Raw genomic sequence first — 26,100 nt, forward strand, 5'->3', positions numbered from 1 at the left:
TTATCTAAAAAAACAATTCTTAAATACATATAGAATAAAAAACACTTTATTTTAAAAAAAATATAGTATAATAGGTAATCAAATCATAAAAATTTTAATATATAACAAATATGTGTTATTTAAATAACTTTTGATATTTCTTTTTCACTATAATCTTTGGCAATATTTTAACATTTTTACATATATTTATTTAATTTCTTATTTTGATAACTTTAACGATTCATATATTTTATTGCACCTAATGTGTACACATAAATCTGTCATAAATGATGCTATATGAGCTTCTTTATCTTTTTGTTTACCACTTTCAAATACAGTAACCAAAGTCATTTTAGGATCAGTATTATACATAGCATATATACACATATCCTAAAAAAAGAAAAGCATATATTAAAATACAAAATTAAATACAAAATTATATCAAGAAATATCTATTAACATACTTTTATATTTTTACAATATATAATTTTATCCATGGCAAGAAGTTCTGTATGTCGTTCTTTAATTCGTTTTTGTATATTATCTAAATGAATTGACGGCTTTTGTACAAATACCTAAAATATAATACAGTTTTTTGGATAACATAATTTAATTTATATTTAATTTATATATAATTTATATATATCATATATATATATTACATATTAATATATTACATAAACAATTATATTCATATAAACACTTACACTGGGATAACTAAGAATAACAGGAAATTGTTCAGATGTATTTGGTTCCCTACAAGGATGTCTATAACCTGGACCTGCATCTTCTACTCCTCTGGAGTCAAATATTATTAATACTGCTAAGACATCATGTTTGCGTTGGAAACTTTGTATTCTAATAAAAATGTTTATTAATATTCACTCAAAATATATGATTTATTAATTAAAATAATTAAAAATATTTTACTTATGATAATAATCCACATTTTGTTTGCTCATAATACTTCTCATTTCTCCTGGACTAGCCTGCTGACTTAAAGTAGTATGAAAATATAAAGAGTATTTAGCTAATATGCTACTACGTAGTTTCACTAACCATTGATATAATGCTGGTTGTTGATTTGCTTTCAAAAATGAAGCACTGAAACCTAATTTCCATGACTAAAAATATAATATTTATAATTTAAACATATTTATTTCTTCTTTATATATAATATCTTTTTTATTCTATATTTATTAATTATTTTTTATTTCAATATACTAACCTCTTTACTTTGTAAAGTTCTTTCCCAAGCTAACATTCGTGTCTGTGCACCATAAAGAGCCATTAATGTTGATAAAAATCTCCAATGTTGAAGTTCAACTTGTGTTTTTGTCAATTGTACTAATATTTCACATTCTAAACTAATCAAAAGATGTTTTAATTTTAGAAAAAATAAATTATAATTATAATTCTTAGTTATTAATTTTAAATATTTCATTTTCATTTGTACTTACGTTAAGCTTGTTTTAATAGCAGTTAATGCTAAATGTGAGCAAGATAAAGAATGAATTTCTACTATTCCTTCTATACATTGTAATAATTCTTGATATTTCATACTTTTACTATTGATACTCATATTATACATTTTTTCATAACTATAATATAATAACATTATTAGATTATGAGATATTTAATAATAAATTCAACAACAATCAACTAACAATATACTAACAAATCTATCAGTTGTATTTTTGCAGTAATATATTGACATAATTGATTAGAAACCTCAGCAACTGTTGCACCAATTGAATTGGTTCCTCTAGTCATTTCCTCTACTCTTTTTAGATCAGATTTTAAAGATTCATATACCGTTTTTAATGAATTCTGAAAAAAAAAAGAGAGAAAATAATTATAAAAATTAAATATTTATGAATTTTATTTATTAATTCATTATATTAATTTTACTTTTTATTCATTATATTTTATACAAAATATTAATATATTTCTTACATCTTTCCTTAAAAATCCTTTATTTTTAGTATGAAGAAAACCTAAATCTGCATATGAATGTTCTGCTACTGCTATTTGCGGTAAATGCATAAGTAACATTCCCCATGGACCCATTTGTGTTTGACGACATAATCCACGTTCTTTTTCCTAAATATTAATAATTAAAAACACATTAAGTAAATTTACTATTAATTTGTATCATTTTATTTCCTATTATAATATTAAATTCATTTTATCCATTTAAAATTTTTTTAATATTCTAAGCTTTTTCAAAGACTCTGAAAAAATTCAAAATTATAAAACTTATTAATAATTTTATTAATCGTTCATTTTTAACTAACTGTTAAAGATTTTTTTAAAACTAAGAAATAAAAATATATAATAAAATAAATATAATATATATGTATATAACTTACAACTAATTCTTTAGCTTTATCAGTACACAATTGAGCAACTTGAGCGAAGAAAGTATTAAGAAATTCTTCTTCGTGATCCATTTTTTATCTATATTTATTATAATCACGACAAAATTGTTTATATTTATTTTCATTACTCATATTTTTAAAGGTTATAAAATCTTAAAGTAATGTATATATTATACTAAATTGTAATTATTAATATTGATGATCATACCTTTAAAGGTGGATATCCACTTCTTTCTTTTGCGCATTGTAAACTTGACATTATTTAGCTAAAAAATAAGCTTTCAAAAAAGTTATAACTAACCTGCATATGAAAAATCTAAATAATATTAAGGAAAAAGATTGAAATTTTTTTTAATAAAATATCAAATTTAAAATTATGTAATATGTATCTTAAAATATTATTATTTATTAATTTATGAAATTAAATTCTTTTCTAAATTCTCTAAATTTTGATCATGTGATTTTTCAATTCGACTCATTAAAAATATTATAATAATTGAGTATACGCTTTGACAAATTTTTCTATTGGTCAATTTTGTAACATTGAATTGAGCAATAAAAAACTATCTAGACTATCTACAATTTTATATACAGTATTCAATCTTGTGTAGTACAATTAAGTATTTAAATAACTTTTACATTACTTTTGTTTTTAGAAATAAAATAAGTGATTTTATATTATTTATTATCGCTTCGTATAATTTTTTACAAGTTTTAATATACTTTTTTATAAAAAATGAATTAATAGACAAACAAAATGTTAAAATTTCTATCAATAAAAATAATACCATTTTACGTGTATGTATTTTAAAATTCATTCTATCCTTATATTTTATAACATGCATTTGGTAATTCATGCATATATATATATATATATATGTATATATATATATACACAAATCATATACATATAACAAGAGTACAGGTTATGGATCGGATGGTAGCGATCAGTAGTTTCAGTCTGTATCATAATTTGTTCCTAACCACCCGTTTTCGTTAGTTTAAATATTGTAATGAATTTAAAGTCAATTTCCTTTTTTAAATTAAATTCACTTTAAGTATATTTTACAATTTTGATAAGTTAAAAATCTTGTAAGATATTAAAACTACTACCGGTATTCTTATGTAGTATTTTATATAGAATTGAGAATATACATATATACATTGAATATTTCATTTAATTTTATAATGTTCAATAAATCGTTGCAACTATAAATTGGCGATAAACAAAATATCACATTGTATCTCGATTGTCAATGTAATCAAGAAAAATTAATATGATCAATGTTAAAAGTCACAAGAGAAAAGTTCAATGTGAAAAATTGTTCGAGCTTAAAACAATTTTTCACTTAAACGAAAAAGTGATGTGGAAAGCTTCGTATGAGTATTGAACAAAATAATGTAATGTAGAAAAAATCCTATGATGTGTTTTGTGCCATAATTTACATATATCGCCCATATAACAAAAAGTACGTATGAAATTGCATTTTTGCCATTTTAATTTAATGATTGCTTCTTTACTTAATTTTTTTATAATATCTGTTTTTGAATCATAAATTTTTAAATATTTTTATTAGTTATACATTTCAAAATATATTTTCAAAGTATGTTAATAAATAATTTTAATAGTTTATAAAATAATATGTATTACAATGCGAATTATTAAAAATAAAATCAGTCATAAAAAATCTTAGAAAATTTAAAAAAAAAAAGATATTCAATCTTGATGATCTTGATTATTTATTTTATTGTGATTTTTTATTTTAAATTATTAATAGTTATTTTAATTAGTGAATTAAATTAATATTTTTCGCTAATAAAAACGATGTAAATTATTTTCATCATGTGTGCAAATACAATTCATGACATTTCATAAATATATTTTCCTATATTTGTCCATAAAATTATATAGAATAAACATAAATAGTTAACCTTGAATTATTCACTGAAGTTTTATTGTTAAGTTTTATTTATTTACGTAGAATATATATGTAGAATATGGATTAAAATTTCAAAAATGATAAAGAACACGATTTGATATAAAAATAAAATATTTGAGAAAATTAATATTCTGCAACTTTAGGAAAAATATAGAGTAATTTATTCATGCACTTGGTTATAATTTTGTACATATATACATGTATGTGCATGATCGATAATTTTCGTATTAGTAGTAATTTGAAATATATATATATATAATATATATAATATAAAATATTCATATAATATTTCATAAAATATTTCATATATATATATATATATGAAAATTAATTATATTCTATAATATTTTAATATGATTTATGAAATTTAAAAGAAAACTATTACAAGATAATTTAATTAGCAAATTTTTTCAAACTAAATATATTCGAACAAATTTGTTATTTGAAATAATTAAAAACTTAAAATTAATTTATCATATTAAAAAATAAAATAAGAAATAATAAAGATTAGATACAAAACTTATCGAAAATTATTTATATCCTTATTTCTTTTAATTTTAATTTGTTATTTTTTAATTAGTTTAAATTTATTTTATTGAGGATGAGATTTTTATAAAAATATTTTCTAATAAATATTTTAATCAGTAAAAGGAGCGTATAATTGTAGAAAGATATAGTATAATTAAAAATTTGTAATAAATACTATCATTAATATTGCGATGACATTTTTTTATGTTACTATTCAATCAGAACATTTTCAATTTTTCATTAGATTAATTTTGTGACCTCGCTATTTAATATCTGTGTGCGCACATGATGACGAATGGTAATAAATGTTTATCTGCTTTCATATATCTCTTAAGAACGTAGAGAATTATAAAAGATATTTAGTCTTCTTGTTCTTGTGTAATTTGAAATATCTATTCGCTTCGAGTTTATAATTTATAATATATAAATAATTCTTAATTATTACAAAAATCGTGAAATGTTGTATAAATAGTTAGAATCAATTAATTAAATAAAATAGCTACAAAAAAAATATAATTTTTAATAAAAAAAAATTTTAAACTTATGTTTTTTGAAGATAGAATAACAAATATTAATGAGTAATTCTTTTCTACTTCTTTATGATATTAGTGCGGTTTTATTTAAAAATTGTTAAATTTATTTATGTTATTCATACATATGTATACATATTCATTTCATTTTACTGATAATTTTATCTTTGAGTTATATATCTTATCAATATTTTATTATAAAAATTTATTATTTTTGTTATTGTTTTATATTATTTTTAATAAAGATATCAGCATTATTATAAAACAACAAAAATTTGGATAACATTTGAATAGATACGTATCCAAAAATATATATCGAATTAAATTATATTTATTCAACTTTATATATGTATAATATTTTCGATGCACAATAAGTATGTTATTATTATTATATTTAAGTATGTTATTTGATTATTATATTTTGTGAAGTATTCTTATTTTTTATTAATTTTGTAAAAGAAAATAAGATACATTGTTAATTTGAGTTAATTTATTTAATAAATTAAATAAAATAATTATTTATTCATACAATGAATCTAAGTTTAAATTGTGAACTTATGTATGAACTTTGATTACATAAATGAATCATTTTTTAAATTATTTGTGATTATTATATTATATATTCGAGCAATTCGTCAATGAAATTACAGAAAAATGACTACGCACAAAGAGATCTCAACATCCTGTGAGGATAGTCTCGATGTCTCCAATAATGAAAAAAAAGTTAAACAAATGAAAAGATCGAAATGTAAACTTGATGCAAACGGCCGACTAAATCTTAAAGATATTTTACTGTCTTTTAATGGACCGGTCAGCCAAGAACAAGCTTGGGCATTATGCTATCAAACGGCTAAGAGTTTGTCATGTTTACCGGGAAATAATTTTTATGAACTCTCGGAGTTATCGCAGATCGTCCTTCACAAGGATGGCGATGTTTGGCTTGGCGATCTAATCGGTAAGTTGATTTAATCTTTTCTAAAGAAAATTTATTCTCTATCGTGAAATCTTATCAATATTGATTGTCTCATAATCAATAAGAGAAAAATAGATAATTATTAAAAAATAGATTGAATAAAAGAATGTATGTATATAATAGTTATTAGATAATATATTTTTAAGCACAATAACTATAAAACTATTTTTAAATTATTTTTTCAAATATAATTATAATATAATTATTCCATTATACATATGTATATAATTGATACATAATTATTTAAAGATATTATAATTATAAAATAATATAATATTTAGTTAATATAATGTAATTATATATTATTTGATTTAATATATTTTTTTTGATTATATAATTTTTTTTAGCTATACCAGATTTATTTGTGTTTATATAATATGTATATATATTATGTTTTAACTTAATATGCATAATATATTGCTTTACTGTAGAATTAATGCGCGGCAAAATATTCACAGAAAAAAAATATTAATCTTTTCTTATAAAACAAAAATCCAGAAATATATTTTTTTTCATTAAATGGGTTTATAAGTTTTTTTCATTGTTCAAGTTTTTAAATTCAATTATTATTGTTTATATCAAAAAATTATTATGTATTTAATTTTATTTTATTATCTTTGTTTATACTATTTTCTATTCTGAATGTATATAAAAAATAATCACATGTTCTATAACCTCCTAAATAGTTTATGCCGTGAGATTAAAAAAAGATTGAAAATCATTGTAGTAAATGATAAGCAAAAAGAATATATAAAAAGAATTGATGATTTTATATGAAAGATTCATTTATTTTGAAATTTATATTTGTAATTCAAAAATTTGTAAATATTTTTTTAAATTTATAAATCATATAATTGTGTATAATATAGTAAATAATTTAAGGTGAAAAAATATAAAAAAAAATTACCGAAAGTTATTGAATTTTGCATATTAATTGATTATATTTCTAATTGTATATAAATTTTGATAACTTTAAAATTTATTTTTTATGTTTCAATATTTTTATTACAGAATTGGAAAAACCCCATGTATCTGAAAAAAAGGTGAATATTTTATTTAAAGTTTTATAAAAAAAGAATGTTATGTTATTTCATAAAAAAAACATATTATTTGTGCAGGCTATGTTTTCATTAGGTATGATGATATTCAAAGCACTTGATTTCGGCCTAGATGAACAAGAAGAAAGGCCTTTATCACCGGATTTGGAAGCTCTTATAACATTAATGACAAGTGCAGATCAAGGTACAATTATTTTCTAAAAAATATGATTAATAAAAATTAAAATCATATAAAGACTAATTTTTTCTGCTACATAGAAATTGAAGAAGAAATGGAAGAACGTCCACAGGAAACAGATGATGAAGGCATAGAGAGAGATTCAAGTATTGCTGACATAGATGAATTTTTATCACAAAAAAGTGATATCTATAAAGAAAAATCAATATATTCCTTGAAAAATGTAATGCAAGTAAGTGCAATAAGCAAATCTTTATTTTTTATTTTATATAAAAGTAGTAAAAAGAAAAATTTAAAACTTATATAAAAAATTTTATATAACAATTTTAAATTTAAAAAGTTAAATCATTAAATAATAATATAATTGTTTAATACATATGCAAATTTTTTTGTAATTCATTTGCAAAAAATATATTTTTTACTTTGTTGAATATAGTTTTTATATTATATTTATCTTTTTCGCATTTATTTTAATTTAGAAGAAATAATTTGAACATAAATCATACTTTTATAAGAATTTTTATACTATTTTATATATATATATATATATATATATATATATATATATATATATACACACACATATATACATACATTATTTCTAATAATTTTTTTTATATTGATATTTTTTTTATTATTTTTTATTTATAATACTATAAATTTTTATATATAGTTATGTACCAGGCACATGCAAACTTCTATTGAATCTGCTGAAGTTCATTATAAAGCTGTAATACGAGCATTTGTAGCAGAAGCTCTGGAATTGTCACAATTTTTGGACACAATAGAAGCTGATAAACTACAAGCTAATCAGAAGGAAGTTGTCAACAGTGATAGTAATAAACAAATCTCCATGTCCGTTCAGAATCTTGATACATTAGATTTCATTGATTGGGTAAGATTTTCAACTATAGAAAATATATCAAATAATTTAAATTATATGCAAATAATAAATTATCAATATACAAATAAGACAACATTATTTTTCGATACGAATTTCATTTATTAAATATTTTTTTTATTGTAATTAAAAAGTAATTTTCATAAATAATCATCAATAAATCGCATAGGAGTAAGTTATGTAAAATGAAACAACTGATATTACTATATCGTGTAAAGTCATTTATCATTTTGCAGAGATAAGATATTTGAGATTTATTGACTTGACTCTCTACCATTATAGACTGACATTAGGATTTGGAGGGCTATACAAGTATGTCATTACTAATAATTTGCGCATGTGTTAGAATGATGTGTTAGAACTTAGAATATAATTATAATTATATATATAATATGATTAATCTTAATATACAATTATTATTATCAATTATTAGCTGCTTTAAAACATTGATTTTCATAAAATTATAAATGCATGATTTTACTTTAAATTTATGCAAAATATTTCAAAAATTTAATTTTAATTTTTATAATTTATCTTATAAAAATATTAGGTTTTTTTAGGAATTTTTTTCAATCCTCTATATTAAATAAATAATATTAATAGCATTTAATATATTTGAACATAAAAACAAAAATTGTAAAATTTATTGAAAATTTAAAAATCATTTTTTTTTGTAATTTTAATTATATTTAATAAGAATCAATTAAAATAATTATTTTAATAGGCAAGATTTTGGGTACAAGTTATACAAGAATTAAGAAAAGGTGTGAAGCTAAAAAAGGTAGAAGCCAATTTGGGTTCAAAAAGCACAACCCGTGGGCGAGGAAAGGGAGCAGAATTTGAATTAACACCTTATGAAATTTTGATGGATGATATTCGGAAAAGAAGATATCATCTGAGGAAGACACCATCACCAACTCCGAATTTGAAGAAAGATGCCCATGCTGTTATTCTTGAATTCATTCGGAGTAGACCACCCTTAAAGAAGGTAACGTTCTATTAAAAGTAATGCTTTATTTAGATTCAATTAATGGAAGTTTAATTAAAGGATTGTAAAAATTATAGTTTTTACAAATTTCAGTACATTTTAGAGATATAATTTTATACAGGCATCAGAAAGACAGCTTCCACCCCTTCAAAAGGAATGGACTCTTCGAGAATTACTTATGGAAAGTATAAAGAAACCACCAAATTTAAGGTCTTCACGCAATAGATACATTCCTAAGATTGAAAGAACATCTCCTCAAAATGGTAAGTTGCATTTTATATTTATATGCATAGCAATAATTTTTTTTGCATGTTATACTGCTTTATGAAATACATCTTTGTTTGAATACAACTATTTAATAAATTCATGAAAACCAATGCATTCAATTCATATTTTATACATCAATAATCGCGACATTCCATACATATCAATTTTACTAATTGATTTATGTGGTACCTCAATAAATCTTTCTTTGCAAAATGTATAAAATAAATCAACTGAAATTTCAAAGTAAACTTTTAATATTGTATTAATTACCTATTTATTTTATTCTTTTCTCATTCTCTTTACTTTTCAATTTCTAAAATAAAATTTTTAATTCTTATATCAAGAATAGATTTTAGATTTAGAAATAGTTTTCAAAATAAGTGAAAATAGAACTAAACTGCAAAAAAACAAGTGTTTTCATATTAATTATAATAAACATTTTAATCGAATTACAACAATATGGTTGCATTAAGAACCAACAGTATGCATGATATAGAATTACGTGATGTGCAGTTGACTCTTACAAAAATATATTTAACTAAGAGTACACATGCGCAATGAGTGCACGCGAGCGCAATAGGTATATCTTTCACTCTTGATGTACTCTTGAGAGCAGTAGAACTTGACAATTGCAACGCAGTGCAGCCAGAATAGTGGTATTTGTGTCTTAATTTTTTTCAATAATAATACTAACCATAATAACAATAATAACCAAAATAATTATATTATCAACAATATTATCAACAATGATAATCATTTGATGCTCGTATCTCAATCTTTCTGTTATAAGTTATTAAAATTAATTATTAGCTATTCTGTATAATCTATAATAATATTTTATCATTCCTTTTTCCAGTGCATATTAAGAAATTATTAGAAAGAAAATTATTTTCTTATTACATTTTCTTATCATATATTAGGGTACGCATCATGACTAATTTTTTCATCGCGATAAAAGAGGGTCGATCCATATGAATCATGATTTGCGATGGTAGGCCGGCTTAAACCATTGTAAGCCCCCAGACGGTTCGCGATCAATAACCGAAAGCGCGCAAAGGGCGAGAGTTGACGTCGCCCGAAACGTCATTGTGTCTCTATCTAGATTTTTACTTAATTTCTCGCGTGTCTTTCTTTTTTTTCATTAGTCACATTCTCGTCGGTTTCTCGTTTATCCATATTTCTTTATTTTCTTTTCTCTCTCGCGTGCATCCTGGGGGGAAGCTGCAATTCGAGCGTGAAATTCAATGGGTTGCGTCTAAATGTGTACGAGTAAGTCAAGTGTATTAAAAGAAGAATAAGCACACTAACGAGCACGTGTGCTTGATGTACAGTCCTTACCAGTGGATCTGCAAACATCACGGTGGATCGAGGATTCAACAGGATGGAAAAAACGAACAGATGAGCGTGGAGAACAGCTTGGATGCTGGTAATCGAAAATGTTTATTGTTTTTCGATGAAGAGAAACAATGGATTAATCACCTTAGATGGAACGTGTAAATTTGATAAACGTCTTGATTCACAGAGTGTGAGATTCTCAAGCCAAGCCGAAAAATTATAGAAGATTCAACACTAGTGACTTCTGGTTGTACATCGTGGTTGTCGCAAGTAGAACCACTGTAAAGAACTATGTTGACACCTTGTATGTTCGGTTTAAGTATACATAAACATTTGATTATTCAATTATTTATTATATAAATCATTTATTTATTAATTGTAACATTTAAAATATTTAATTATAATATTTTTTTTAAATGATATAGAAAATATACAATATAACAATATTATATGAACATCATTGAAGAATCAATGTTTATGTTGAAACTGTTTTACGATTATTTTTGTATACTTTTTATCAATTGCATTAAAATAAAAGTTAAACCGAACATATTGTATATATTAGCAGGAAAAAAGAGGGTAAATGTTGAAAAGAGGAATAATGTTACCGACCGTAGGCGGTGAGTCTCGCATGATAGTCCTGGGTGAAGTTCCACCGTCACAACCAGAGCAGGAACAAGAACCCGCGCAGGATGTGGCGGCACAATGGTTGCAGACAGAAAATCAAAGCAATACTGCAGTCACTACTACTGTCGGCACTATTACCAACATACCGACTATCGCGAGTCGAAACAGAACAAATGTACCACCGGTTCCGCAACCGAGGCAGAGAATCGGCAAACCAGATATTAGGGTACCGGGAAACAGGAATCGTAAGTCGCGTAGAAGGCGCATTACGGTCGCAGGTAATCATATCATTCATCTTTCTTTTGATCAACATAATTCTTTTAGATAGCATATTTAAAAATATATTTTAAACAGATAATGAATTCCTTTTGATTATATTGATATGATTAATGCAACATTTGATAAAAATTGTTTTTTAATTGATATTCTAATTTTATATAATAATATGTATATATTTAAAATATAGTAATCAAACTTTATAATGAATGTTGATCTTACTTTTATTGAATTATGGAATTATTATTTATGAGTTTTTTTTTATCAATTTTTTTATGTTAATTTTAATGATTATATTTGTAATAATTATAATGATAATCTTATGCGTCCGCACAGGAAGCACTTATGTATATATTTAGGATTTACTGAGGTACCACAATTCTATAAATATTTGATCCTTTTTCTTTTTGTAAAATCTCACATTCATGCGTCATGTTCATTGATCATCAACATGTATATTCCTATGTTTTCGAATAACGATAAATATATTTTTTTAATCAATTTCTATGAATAAAAAAAATTTTTTAGATTATATTCAAAATGCTGCTGATATCAAGGATAATGGATCACCTACTATACCAAAACCTCCTCGAAGGGAATTGGATAGTTCCAATTCTACAAGTAGAAGAAAAGTAATTCCTGTAGATTTTGATTTAAAGGTAAATTATGATTGTTAATTTACGCATCTCTATTTTTAATTCTTTTTATCTAATTCGATATATATTTTAATAAAAATATATAAAATATAAATTTAAATAAAAAGCTGGACGCGGAGGAAGATGACGATGAAGATTATAATGATGAATTCACGGTGACAAGATTCGAAGAAGAGGACGAAGGATCAAATTATTGGCAACTAAAAGAAGATTATACATTTGCAGATAAAACTAATATACGTACTAGATATAAAGATCACAGATTTGATGACGAAGCAGACTCTGCGAATCCTTGGCGAAGAACTGGTGGATTACGTTTGACGAGGAACGAATATCATCGATTTTGTGATACACAACTTGAATGTAATTATTAGATTATTATAATGAACGAAAAAGGAAATTTATTTTTAAATTTATTATTTTTAGCTTATGATCTTGCAACGCAGTGTCCATCTAGAAGAGCATCGGCTCGAAAACACGCAGCTAAACGTACTATAGCACTTACAGCATTAACTGGTACTACTTCTCTTCCTCATTCGAGACCACAAAGTCGTCAGTACACAGGTCCAACAGAATTGTTATTAAATCAAAGTCCAAGTCCTAATATTAGTGTGAATCCTAGTCCAAGTGTAAGTCCTCAGCCAAGAACAAGACAACCGAGACGATCACAAACTATTGCCGAAGATACAAAAGATAGCGAAGATCAAAATGAAGATTGTCAAGATGATAAAAGACAGGTATTACATTACAAGATTATCGATTACCGAAATTTAAAAAAAAAACTAATATAATAATATTAGTATAAAACTAACTAATAAATTTATATAAATTTAAAAAAATAATTATTAAAAATAAATTATTAAAAATCTAATAATAAATCTTTTTTTACAGAAACCTACATTAGGTGACATGTTCTTAGATGAAAGACTTTCTTTGACTCTAGAAGAAATTGTACATATTCGGAGTGTATTAACTAAAGCAGAATTGGAATCTCTGCCTGTAGAAGGGCGTGTAAAGGAAGATGTAGAGAAGAGACGTGTTTGTTTTCTTTGTTTAAAAACTAGATTCGGATTGTTAGGACCTTGGGGACAACGTTGTCGTTTGTGTGAAAGGACCGTATGTGTGAAATGTTATTCCAAAGTAAATTTTCAAGATTTTTATTAATACAATTTCATTTAATATATAATATTTAGATATTAGATTTCATTTAGATATTATCTGTATTATAGATGCGAATTCCAACTGAACACTTCGCCCATGTCCCAGTAGTATTACTATCTCCTGGTCTTCTTCTTTCTCCATCATCTTCAGAACCAGATACTAGCAAGAGTTCTTGGCTTAGAAGCAACGGAGCAGCTGGATCTGCACCGGCATCACCAGCCTCTAGACGCAAGGATTCATCGCTAAAAAGTGTAACACCTTCATCCACGCCTACTACGACACCAGTTTTGATACTTACACCAACTTCCACACCGCCTTCTCATGCTCGTCGTGAAACAGAGATTCAAGATAAAAGGTTTACTTTATTTAATTACGTTATAATTTTTGATTATTATTATTCTTCAAAAACATTATTTATATTAACATTATTTATATTAACATTATTATTTATAAACATTATTTATATTAAAGATTACCAGCCAATGTACCATCACCGAAGGCATTCTCCAGTTTCACAAGTCAAAACTCGGAACAACGATTGGCCGCGGAGAGATTGCGAGGTGTTTCTATGGTTGTCTGTCATGATTGCCGTATTATGGTGATACAAATAATTAAAAGTTCGAGAACAACACGAGCTACGATACGTAATAATGTTATTTCACGACTCACTTTAAACTTATCTCCAGCCTATGTTTGAATTCTCTCTGAAAAAAAATGAAGTTCCAGTTAAAAAGGAATAAAATATGAAAGAAAGTTAAATGTAAAATATATAATTTTAACGTAGCTGGAATTTCAAAAAAAATCTATATAAAATCGGCACACAGTGACATTTAATGTATTCTAACGTACCAACATTCAGGCTTACATCTAAGTAGATCATTAATGCATGCAAATTTGAAAATGAAATATGATTAGAATCAAGTATTTAATTATGAGAGTTAAGATTCTGTTTAGTTCTTAACGACAATTAACTATTTTTCGCTTCCCATTTCAATAATTACTATTAATAATAAACTTCAATAAAAATTATTATGCAATCATGCGATTGCATTGTCACATGCGCGTGTGTTCTCAGTTCATAAAAACTGGGAATTCATATTTAACCCCGATCAATTATCTCGGGATTTTAAAAATGTGTACATATATGTTCCTTTTGCTCCCATATTGTTGTGAACATTAAATCTAAAAATAATATCGCATTTATTGTAAAATTTAGTTGAAAGAAAATAATTATCATAAGCAAAAATTAACAAAGAAACAATGAAAATGTTGAAACTCTAGATATAATCTACATATATGTGCCATAATATTGTTCCGCGCAATAGCGATCGAATTATGATCAATTCTTATCTATCAAACTATGCGATAGTTTAAAATTAAATGATCATTAATTCGAACTATTAAAAAATTTATATTTTCCTTAATTTGTTAATATATTTATGTAACATAATTTTTGCGCGTAATTTTAGATTTCATATTTTATACATATTAATAATGATTGTGTTCGAAATTCTTAATACTTTTGTTTGTAACTTTTGTTAATAATTTAATTAAGATGAGAGGTACGCATACATAAGCACACGCATATTATAAAATCATATAAACTATAAATTAGCGAGAGAATCAAATACTCTGACAACCCCAAATGAAAAGAATATTATTTTTCTGCGATGACATCATTTTATTTTAAGAGAATATATTTAATTTAGAGCGAATTGAAGTCGGATGCACAATTGTACTATAAGTATGTTTTAATGGAATTAATTCATTTAAATTTTTTTGTATAATGTTTGTGATATTAATTTATTATTTTTTATGTGTACTATTTATTATATTTATTTAATTCTGCGAATTAACTTACAGATGTGTTTCTTTGTAATTGTACATATAATTATACATATATTGTTATGGAATTTATATGAACATGTAGTACAATTTTCATATTTTGTTCTATATTATTATTTGTTGAAATATTTTTTATTTATATTATTGTTAATACTAAATGAAATTATTTTTATTTTTGTTTGCATTTTTAATTATATATAAATTAATTACTATGAAATAAACTAAGCGGAGAAGAAAATGAATTTAAAAAAAAAAAAAAAAAAATAGTGGCTCTTGTGACGGTCATGTTTATAGGAAATTAGTACAATGAAGTGGCTGTTCACTCGCACAGTTTAAAAATGTGCTATTAACGAAAAAATGTACAAAAGTAAACTGATGATGTTCAGAGTACAAACAAAAAATGCGAATTGCACTATGATTAATATGCTGATTGTAAGTCTGGCATCGAAGTGTATACATAAAACAGCGTGGTTATAAATTTATTAATATATGTAAAAAAAATTGGTAATCTTTATAAAAGAGTACATCGGTTTGGTTAAGAAAGAAGTTTATTTATTTTTTTAGTCATATAAGTAGATTTCTAAATAATTTTCAAGTAAAAATCAAAATAAAAATATTTCGTATAATTCTGAAATAGAATAAAAAATAGATTTTGTCGGACAATGTAATGAAAATACTATGTAAAAAAAAGCACGCAATGATATCTTATAAAAAATATAAAACTGAAATTCCATTTGTAGAAAGTTATCATAATAAATCGAAACTAAAAAAATTAAGAGTCACAATGGCACGATTAAGATGTATGTAATAAGATTATTTGATGGCAATTGAAAAAAAATAATTTATTATATTAATTTATTATTTTTATGTACGATGTACTATATATATATATATATATATATATATATATATATAATACATATCCATAAATAGAAGTCTTGTTTTTATGATGAAAGTGACCAAAATACATTCTATTCTAATTCATTAAATATAATGTTGTCTTTTTAAACAAAATTTCTCTTATTCTCTAGTTTATTATTATAATAAGCTAGATTTTATTTACATAAATTACATTTTAATCGAATATTTTTTTATATATATACATATAATACTTTTAAAAAATACATGATTCTTTTTATTTATATAATAGATATATTAATTATTATTAAAATATATAATTATAAATTTTGAAATTATCATTAAATTTTATTTTTATATAAACAAAAACAAATATAAATTAAAATCTGTAATTAAGCTTGATTCAAATATTTTTAAATCATTATAAATGAAGATTTTATAATTATAGAAAATAAATAAAAACTATTTTGTGTTAATTTCTGAAATGATTTTTGAATATTTAAATATCATTATTTAAAATTTTTTATATTTTTCTTTATATATTTTATATTATTGATATAGCATGCAAAATAATTTATATTCTATACGTAGAATATAAAATAATATACATTTTATATATAGAAATTTTCATTTCACAAAACTTAAAATATAAATAAATAAATTGAAAATATAACTGAAGTGTCTAAAAATGATGTAATAACGTAAATAAACAACTAGAATATTTAAAATGTTAAAACTAAAATATAAGTAAGTAAAATATGAAAAAATAAATAAAAAATATAAAGAATATTTTCTAGAACAATTATCTGTTATTATTAAGATTATTTGTATTAAAATTTCTACTATTTTTATGTTAAAATTTACTAAATTTTTTAATATATCCTCTTATATAAAATATCTAATTACAATTTGATTGCTGCAATATGTTAAAACTTGTACATAAAATATATAAGGTAGGTACTATTTACAAGTAATATTGATCGATTACAAAGTTTAAAATGAATTTATTTTAAAAAATGATACTGTTTTTAAAAATGAAATACAATACCATATGGCTAAAATTCCAGAAAGAAACATCACAGCCATTGAGTCTAGTAGTTGCTAAAAATATAAAATCATGCAGTCATAAAATATTAAAACACTTGTTTAAAAGACGAAATTATGCAAGTATATGAACAAAATATTCTATGCATGATAATAATATAAAAGAATACAAATTTTGAAGTCAAAGTTTATAGAGAAATAGCAAACCTTTCTATTTATAGTATTATATAATACTACAAATTTATTTAATATTACATAATATGTGTATATATGTGTATATGTATATATATATACATATATATATATATATATATATATATATATATATATAGACACACACACACATAATATGTATATGTATATAATATATAATTATTTATAACTTTTACGTGATGGACGTAAAAAAAAAAAATAATCTCATGGTTCAAAAGAAATACTCTTGTCTGACTTAATACTACTTTTTTAATTTCAGCATTCTTAAATATAGAATACCTTTGTACATATATATGTTAAGTAACTATTGCTGTTTCCAACAGGTAATGCGTTATCGTATAAAGTACGAATTTAGCTTATATTGCATTATGACGAAATATGCTTTGCAGATACTTAGAAATAATTCTGATAGTCACAACTGCATCAGAAGCTAAAATTATTTCATACTATTCAAGTATTGTATTCCCACAAAATTTACGATCGCCAAATCCGTACTTTAATCATTACGTACATTGCGCATATTAAACGAATTTTACACGTTAAACGAATATGATTTTATTTACATTTGAGCGACAAATACACAATGGTTGTTCTATCGAATCGCAATAATACTACATAGCCTTATCAATGATTTCAAAGAAATATATCGACAAAAAATTTATCGGTATGTAGTAAACGCAATTTGAAAATGATCGATATCATTTATATGAATCATATTATCATATTTATGCAAAGACGCAATGCTTGTAATTGTAATCGATTGCAATTACATAAAAAAATAATACAATGGCTTTCAATTTTTCAAACATTTTGAAATTCATCTATTTTGTGTAAAATAATCATCTTTTTTATAAAGATTCAAAAACATATAAAAACTTGAAATCTCAGAATGCGAATTATGTACATAATATAAAACTGCGAATCTATGATTTTTATACGTTTTTTTTTTTTATATTCCTTTTATGATATTTAATTTCATGTTAATATAAAGCAAATAACATAACCGATATATATCTTAAAAAATTGTTTTCAACAAAAAGATGAAGCTAAAATATGTATATTCTACATTCATCTAATTAGATTTCATCATTGCAATAGATTAATAATATTGATCATCAATAATCGTCCTTAAATAACAAGATTCCTGTACAAGATGCTCTATTATAGATTTATGATGAATGAGAATTTTTTTGTATTTAAAAAGCTATAAAAGAAATAATTACGAGAGAGCATATAAGAATAAGTTTTTGATTTTTTTAAATCAACTAAACTTGAGATCAGCATGTACAGGAATATCTACATAATAAGAATAAACTTAAATTTTTGTTAATAAATAAATAGTACAGATGTATATTGAAGAATGTGATGCTTACTGGAAGACGGTATTAGAGTTTGACTGTAATATTTTTTGCTCTTAAAGAATTACAAGAATACAGTTGTAATTTTAATAAAATTCATTATAAATATTAATTAAAAAATTAATTCATAAAAAATTAATAAAATTTTGTAAAAATTGCCTATTGAAATAAAAAAAATTAAAATAAAAATAAGAAAAAAAAACATTTTGTGCTCGAACAACCATAAATTAATATTAAAAATATAATTTCAAAAGAATTAAAAGAGAAAACTCTAAAAATATTTGCAACTGTATCCATTAATTCTCTTTTCTACATGAACCACAACTTACAATAAAGTGCTGAACAACAAATTTAGTTGCCTATATGAAGTCTTCCAGTTTCTTTCAAATTCATGTAATAAATGATTTCTGACAAAGACTCCATTCAAAATAATATTTGTTCTCAATTTGATACTCAGCACTCCAGTAATGCAGTTTTTTTTTTTTTTAATTTACACAGAAACATCATTTAAATAATGATTAACGTATCAGACAGGTAGCACAAATACGTTGAGGCCCAATGCAATCATCGTGACAAAACGCGCCACACTGACGGCATATTACCATAGCACCACGCATATTACATTCACATGGAGGTGGTGGATCTCCACCCATAATCATTCCAGGTGCTCCAGGTTCGGCGCCACCTCCTCCTCTACCATCAGAACCTCTTGCTTTTAACGTTACTGCCTGATGTGAACCCTCTCCTGCACTAGCAGGTCTACCACGTACTAAATGCACTCCGACACCCATTCCAGCAATTTGAGGAGGTAGAGGTGGTGCAGAAGATGCTCTAGGTGCACTATCTCCAACTCCTGTTCTCTGTACCAATATATATTGACCTAATCCTCCTGTTGTTGTAGATCCTAATTGTGCTATGTTATTGCTTTCTGGAATCTAAAAAGAATATTTAAACATGAAACAATTTTTCTGATTTTAAATTTTATTTTAAGAATAATGTAATAGTTGATTAAAATAAAGAAACATATAACATCTAAAATTTTATTAATATTTTTTTTCCTTATTCTTTCTGTTTTTAAAAAAAAATTCCTCTGTGAAATAAGTTATTAAGATATATCTTTCTTGATTTTTTTACTTTACGAAAATCATTATATTGTTTCTACTATTTTTAGAAACTCAAAACTAGAAAATAGATTTATTTATTTAGGTACCTGTATGATACATTGATCATCACAAGCCACCCGCAAGATTAGCACTGTACACACAGAAAAATATCAAATAATATATGATGCAAGCTTGAGTTTCTATTTTATATATATGTTTCAAAAATAATGAAAGTTGTAATATAACTGATAAAAAAGATTGATTCTATGTAAAAAAAAAAAATAAAAAATTCTGTACAAAATTTTTTAGTCTTATTTCCGAGAAAACCAATTTTAAACAATAAGATACATATAATTTATTTTTTTTATAAAAATAAATATCTCTATTTAATGAAAGCTGTTCAGTTTTTCATTTATTAAGAAGCACTATCACATTTTGGTAAACCAATTATATATTTTTTCTATTAAAATTATATATTTTTTTCTATCTATATATAAAATTCGTGTTGAATCGATCGTTATTGTACAATACCTTCTCGCTCATTAAGATCGTTAGATATGTCTTGATTTTCACTTATTAATAAAGGGAATACTATAACTAAAAGAAATTTTATAATAATTTAAAAATTAAAAAATAAAAACATCGAAAACTGTTAATTCTTCTTTAATTTGTAGAATATTGAGGCAAAAGGAATGATAATATTTGTAATATATTAAAAACATTCACATAACATTCACTTAACATTCTGCAAAAACTTATTATATCATTTGAGTCATGATTTAATAAATGTTTATAAACATGAATAGAAATAATTCATTGGATTGAATCATGATAATCGAATTCTATTTAATTATACATATATCTAACTAATCTTCAAATCGATTTTTTCAAAAACAAAACGTTGATGAAAAAATTATACATTTGTTTTTCTATGAAAAATCATATTTTTTCTAATTAACGATTTCTATTTTGCTCTATTGATTAAAAATTTAAAATAAGCATTTATATTTCTCAATTACTATATATATCTTAATCATTTTTATGTTACAAATATATGCAACATAAAAATCAATAAAACAAATATAAATAATATGAATAATACGAATAATTATAATATTATATTTTATTTATATTTAATAAAATTTAATGTTTTCTATTCAACATACTATTCAATATATAATACAAAACTGAATTTTATAAAACTGAATTAAATAAATAATATATTCTCATTTTTATAATAAAGTACAAGTTACTACATATAATTTTTAGAAGAAATATCTCATACCTCTGTAGAAGTCGCTTGACGTGCTGTTGCAAATACATGTCTTAACATAACTGCTTGTGTTTTATTTTGAGTTTGTTTATTTTGTATTGTTTGTGATGGTTTCTGAGTTTTGACTGTTGTAATTGTACGGCCACCAGATTTATTCGTTGTGAATGCACCATCGCCTCTAGCAAGTAAGCTAGGCGGAGGTTTTAAATGAGCTTTTAGTTGATCTCTATTTGGTGAACTTTGTATAACCTATAATGATAAACATATTTTTTTTAAAGAAACAAAAAAAATTAAATTTCGAATCTTTAAAATTTTTTTAAAAATTTAGTTTGTGTTAAATTACCGCTTGACATATTTGATAACTACGTTCCAAATTAACAGCACCGGGTGGTTCTTTTGTAGTACTACGAGATCGACCTCCTCCTTGTTCCTTATTGTTATTCCTGGAACCTCTCTGATTACCTTGATTATTTGAACGTGAAGATCTTGAAGATACAGCAACTGTTCCTCCAGGATATTGTTGTTGTTGTATGGTCGCTACGACTTGTCGTGGTTGCGTAGGAGCCGATGCTTGGTGTTGAATTACAATAGTATTTTGTGCACGATTTTGTGGTTGTACGCTAATTGCTGCCGTCACAGTATTCGGAACTTGATTTTGAATCATATTATTTCTAATATTTCGTGTATTATTATTTTGAGTATTTAATTGAACGACTTCTTCTTGCGTTCTCATTATATTTACTTGTGAAGTTGTATTCTGTTGATTCTGAATTTGAGCATTAATTGGGGACGTACTATTTAAAGATGATGCAGTGTTTTGATCAGAATGAAAATTAGTTTGCACAAATCTAATAGACTGTAATTGTGGAAATGCAATAATAGGTGAACTTTGAGATTGAAAATTTTTCATTATACAACTTGTTCCTGGTGTACCAATTGCGAGACCTTCCGACTGAAACGGAGTTCCTTGAACAACTGGTAATTGGATACAGTTAACTGATTCTACATTAGAATCTGCATTGATAAATTGTTGAGATGGATTAGTTGAATCTGTTGAAGTAGGTGTCTCGTTGCATTCATCCTGAGTAGTCACTGTAATATTAGCAGCAACAGATCCATCAAGAGCTGCAGCTACTAATGGCCATGGAACTTGAAGTTCTTCTTGAGGCTTTATGAAATAAAATTAATTTTTTTTAAATCAAAAATAAGATAAATAATCAGTTATGATATATTTTAAAAGAAATTAATACCAAGAATACAAAGATATTAAAATTTTTTATCAGTATACTTACCCTATTATTATTGTTAATATTATTAACTGTGGGATCTACCGACCAACTACATTCTAACATCTCAGAACACACATAATTATTTGCTTCTCGAAGAGCTTCGTCTTCATTTCCACTATTTACATCTTGTTGATCTCTAGTAGTTTCTGGTTGTCCTGAGACAACCTGTGTTTCAGTTTCTTCAGTATTATTCGATCCCATTTCCATTCCGTCGAGAATAGGATACATTATTTCTTCGGGACATCCCGAAATTTCTTCATAAGCTTCACGCATTTCTCCCCTTACCTTAAAAAGAGATATATTATATGTTTTTAATAAAACTTGATAATTTTAATATATCTTTATAAACAATAAAAATTATCACCTCCAATTCATGAATACGTTGTAATGTTTCACTATCGATCTCCATTCCTTCAGGAATTTGTGATTCACCATCCGTTGGATTCTCGTGAGAAACTTGTGTTACTTCAGTTTGATTATTGTTGATTATTGTTGAATCATTCATAACGATTTCGGTTGGTCTAACTTGTTCATGTGACGATGAAGTTTCGAGTATAGTTGTAGCTTCACAATCGGACATCGGATAAATTTGTTCTTCTGATATTTGGGATATTTGTTCCTTCGAAATTTGAGATATTTGATCTACGGAAGTTTGAGATGTACATTCTGTTGATAATTGAGATGATGTTTCTCTAGATGTTTGAGACATTTGTTCTGTTTGTTCACTAGTTCTTGGTGAATTTTCTTCAGGTAAAAGTATTGTATCTTCTTCAGATACTTCAAGGATGTGATTCTCTATTGACTGAAGATTTTTTTCATCTTGAGATAAGTGAATTTCTTCATCAAATGTATTTGAAATACTTTCTTGACAAACTTGTACTACTACTTCACTTTCTTCAAGCATATGTTGTTTTTCTGAGAGATCTTTATCATCTTCTTCTAATTTATCCTGATGCATTTCAGTATCAGTTATCGTTTCTACAGAATTTATGTTTACAGAGTCTATATGTTTTTCATCAATTAACGTATGCGTTGTTTCATTATATCCTGTTGGTAATAATTCTTGTATTTCTGTTGTTTCATTTAATTCTTCTGAATTATTTATACTAGTTTCAATTTTACAATTATCTTCTTCAATTTTATCTTCAGACATAATAGGACAGGGAGTATCTGATATAGGTGTATCTACATTAGATTCTAAACGAAGTCTTAAACTCGAACGTGTTACAGCTCCTCCAGATCTTGATTCCGCAATGCAATGAAGACCTGATCTAATTTTAGGTTCGCGTTTCTCACCCCATATAGGTTCGAAATGTTTTACTTTCCATGGATCTAATTTATTTTTATCTCTTTCTGCTTCCATTTTTAATCTTTGTTGATTTTCTGGAGTAAACTCTCCTTCTGCCAAGCGTTTACGCCATTCTAGGCATGCTCGTGCAAAGAATTCATTGTTTAATCCAGATGTAGCAGCATCCTAACAGAAAAAAATATATTTTTATAAAAAAATATTATTTTAATAAAAATAAAAAAACAAGATAGATAGAATAATTTGCTATCAATATATTATTAATAAATATATATATTTTTAAAATTACCTGTCTATCTACAGCAGGTAAAAGTTGTGCAAGTTTCCTTTGATACAAAGGTGGTAAACCTTGAAAAGTATGCCTATTTAAAAGAGCACGTAAACTTGTGCTTGCTAAAATACTTGCTGGAGATTCAAGATCTACAAGACCAGCTTCTAATTGTGCAGTTGCTGATAATCGTTTTGTTGATCGTCTACGTCCAGATTTTAAGCTAAATCCTGGCAAACTTGCCAGGACTTCCCTCATTGTGGCAGCAGGTTCTTCCGTTGCTATATTTAAATAATATTATATTAAAATTTTTATATAAAAATATTATATAAAATTTATAATAATATGATAATTATATAATAATAAATTAAGTTAATATACATATGTTATATTAACATATAATAATAAAAAAATATATATATATTAAAATTTTATATCAATGTAATTTTATCATATTATTGTTATATTTACATTTGTCATTTTATTTATATTTAATCATTAAATTTAATTTACATTTCACTTACTAGTGTTAATATGTTGTACATTATTAACTGGAGAAGGTGGATTATTCGGTGGAGGTGGAGGTAGTGGTTTAACGACAATCCTTGGAAGAGTACGAGAATTTCCAGCTGCAATCGTTGTATTTTTTCTACGTCTTTTGGCCTGCTGTCGTAATGCATGTTTAATAACTTTTTTGCTGTGCACCATACTAGAATAGCCAGAGCAACCTGGACTAGTTTCACACCCTTCACCTTTGGCAAGTTCTACATCTGTGTCCATGACAATACCTATATTGCGAACATCATTGATCGAAATGCCGGCTAATCGAACATAAATCCACAATAGCACTGTATTCAATTAAATGCAAATTTTTTAAGTTTTATTTCATATTGCAATAAAAAATTCAAAAAACGATAACCCTAATTTGAGAAATAAACATTCTTTAATAACAGCATTTTCCTGACATTTTGATACAATCAAAGAAACTTCGATAATTTACATAATATTTTCTAATCCATTTCGTTTAAAAGATTGTAGATGCACAAAATTTGAACGAATTTATAAATTTCACTATTTTTTAATCCATTGGCAAAATGCCATTCGGAAAAACTCGCAAAGTTCCGCTTCTATCGGCCATATTGTATTTACATATTTATACCAGAAAAGCGCCATCAAGATAGAGTGCTTTTTAGTTTCATAGATATTATATATTATCTATATTAAATTCGATACTATGGTTTTTATTATGGAATTTAAAATTAAAAATTTTAAATTTTAAAAATATAAATTAATTCAAAATAACAAAATCAAAATTTAAAAAATTCGAAATTATTGTATAATTTATATTTAATTTAAGTAATAAATAAAAATATACTATTATTAATTATAAAGATTAAAATAGATGTATAAAGATGAAAACAATAAAGATATTAATATATTAGAAATATAACTTCCTAAATGATAATTACGAATAAAATAAATAGAAAAATATATATATTTTGCAGTACAAGAACAGTAAGAAAATATTTCTAATCATGATAAAAAAGATTTGTATTTTTAATTGAATTATCTTATTAAAAATTTCATAGATTCTATTAACAAATAGTTATTTTATAAAATAATCTTAGTTTGATTTTATTATTTATATGCAAAAAATATTATATATGCATTTTATAAATAATAAATCACGTGTTATACTTCTTTAAAATTATGAAAATCTTTTATGGAAATTTTGCCGCCCATTTTGATTTCACTGTTTTAAAAA

At 24.5% G+C, this 26,100-nt stretch overlaps 3 protein-coding genes and 1 long non-coding RNA gene across 8 annotated transcripts; 1 reads left to right on the forward strand and 3 right to left on the reverse strand.

Annotated features, from left to right (window-relative positions):
- Nucleotides 1–24: 24 nt before the first annotated feature.
- LOC107998272 (KICSTOR subunit 2) lies at nucleotides 25–2,920 on the reverse strand. Its single transcript, XM_017057463.3, has 10 exons — nucleotides 2,569–2,920; nucleotides 2,352–2,439; nucleotides 1,936–2,082; nucleotides 1,658–1,809; nucleotides 1,440–1,580; nucleotides 1,208–1,346; nucleotides 910–1,103; nucleotides 687–837; nucleotides 444–554; nucleotides 25–369 (listed from the first exon to the last, which is right to left on the reverse strand). The coding sequence occupies exons 2-10, from the start codon at nucleotides 2,430–2,432 to the stop codon at nucleotides 199–201; spliced, it is 1,287 nt and encodes a 428-aa protein (XP_016912952.1). The 5' UTR covers nucleotides 2,433–2,439; nucleotides 2,569–2,920; the 3' UTR covers nucleotides 25–198.
- A 2,273-nt stretch (nucleotides 2,921–5,193) lies between these two features.
- Nucleotides 5,194–15,695, forward strand: LOC107998870 (protein spire). Of its 4 annotated transcripts, none has more exons than XM_017058401.3 (15): nucleotides 5,206–5,406; nucleotides 6,009–6,313; nucleotides 7,343–7,374; nucleotides 7,450–7,573; nucleotides 7,648–7,799; nucleotides 8,241–8,462; nucleotides 8,751–8,780; nucleotides 9,193–9,456; nucleotides 9,578–9,719; nucleotides 12,490–12,620; nucleotides 12,725–12,980; nucleotides 13,044–13,354; nucleotides 13,509–13,757; nucleotides 13,847–14,133; nucleotides 14,250–15,695. In XM_017058401.3, exons 1-15 carry the CDS (start codon nucleotides 5,372–5,374, stop codon nucleotides 14,473–14,475), a joined length of 2,766 nt encoding a protein of 921 aa, XP_016913890.2. In that variant the 5' UTR covers nucleotides 5,206–5,371; the 3' UTR covers nucleotides 14,476–15,695. The 4 variants fall into 4 exon arrangements, with proteins under 4 accessions (XP_061931432.1, XP_016913890.2, XP_028522875.1 ...); XM_028667074.2 differs by lacking the exon at nucleotides 5,206–5,406 and adding an exon at nucleotides 5,707–5,732; XM_062075448.1 differs by lacking the exon at nucleotides 8,751–8,780 and having other exon boundaries at nucleotides 5,194–5,406.
- Nucleotides 8,550–11,407, reverse strand: LOC133666140 (uncharacterized). The gene is made up of 2 exons (XR_009829862.1): nucleotides 9,994–11,407; nucleotides 8,550–9,446 (listed from the first exon to the last, which is right to left on the reverse strand). It is a non-coding gene; the product is annotated as an uncharacterized LOC133666140 (long non-coding RNA).
- LOC107999139 (polycomb protein Asx) lies at nucleotides 13,759–25,504 on the reverse strand. 2 transcript variants are annotated; one of them, XM_017058810.3, is made up of 7 exons: nucleotides 24,860–25,504; nucleotides 24,357–24,616; nucleotides 23,126–24,235; nucleotides 22,765–23,046; nucleotides 21,816–22,640; nucleotides 21,485–21,721; nucleotides 13,759–20,031 (listed from the first exon to the last, which is right to left on the reverse strand). In XM_017058810.3, exons 1-7 carry the CDS (start codon nucleotides 25,113–25,115, stop codon nucleotides 19,615–19,617), a joined length of 3,387 nt encoding a protein of 1,128 aa, XP_016914299.1. In that variant the 5' UTR covers nucleotides 25,116–25,504; the 3' UTR covers nucleotides 13,759–19,614. The 2 variants fall into 2 exon arrangements, with proteins under 2 accessions (XP_016914299.1, XP_028522868.1); XM_028667067.2 differs by lacking the exon at nucleotides 13,759–20,031 and adding an exon at nucleotides 20,307–20,350 and having other exon boundaries at nucleotides 24,860–25,494.
- Between the last annotated feature and the right edge of the window lie 596 nt (nucleotides 25,505–26,100).

The sequence above is a fragment of the Apis cerana genome, linkage group LG5 (genome assembly GCF_029169275.1).
Source record: "Apis cerana isolate GH-2021 linkage group LG5, AcerK_1.0, whole genome shotgun sequence".
NCBI lineage: Eukaryota > Metazoa > Arthropoda > Insecta > Hymenoptera > Apidae > Apis > Apis cerana.

Excerpts from the sequence above, each read along its gene's own strand:
- LOC107999139 (XM_017058810.3), bottom strand. The coding sequence starts at position 25,115 with ATGGACACAGATGTAGAACTTGCCAAAGGTGAAGGGTGTGAAACTAGT. Across the intron at positions 23,047-23,125 it reads AACGTATTCATGAATTGGAG|GTAAGGGGAGAAATGCGTGA; the intron begins GTGATAATTTTT and ends TCTCTTTTTAAG. Across the intron at positions 20,032-21,484 it reads GTCAAGCGACTTCTACAGAG|ATTCCAGAAAGCAATAACAT; the intron begins GTATGAGATATT and ends TATTCTTTTTAG.
- LOC107998870 (XM_017058401.3), top strand. The coding sequence starts at position 5,372 with ATGTTTTTTGAAGATAGAATAACAAATATTAATGA. Across the intron at positions 5,407-6,008 it reads AGAATAACAAATATTAATGA|AAAAATGACTACGCACAAAG; the intron begins GTAATTCTTTTC and ends ATGAAATTACAG. Across the intron at positions 9,457-9,577 it reads GTAGACCACCCTTAAAGAAG|GCATCAGAAAGACAGCTTCC; the intron begins GTAACGTTCTAT and ends AATTTTATACAG.
- LOC107998272 (XM_017057463.3), bottom strand. The coding sequence starts at position 2,432 with ATGGATCACGAAGAAGAATTTCTTAATACTTTCTTCGCTCAAGTTGCT. Across the intron at positions 1,581-1,657 it reads AAAATACAACTGATAGATTT|TTATGAAAAAATGTATAATA; the intron begins GTTAGTATATTG and ends ATTATATTATAG. Across the intron at positions 1,347-1,439 it reads GCTATTAAAACAAGCTTAAC|TTTAGAATGTGAAATATTAG; the intron begins GTAAGTACAAAT and ends TCTTTTGATTAG.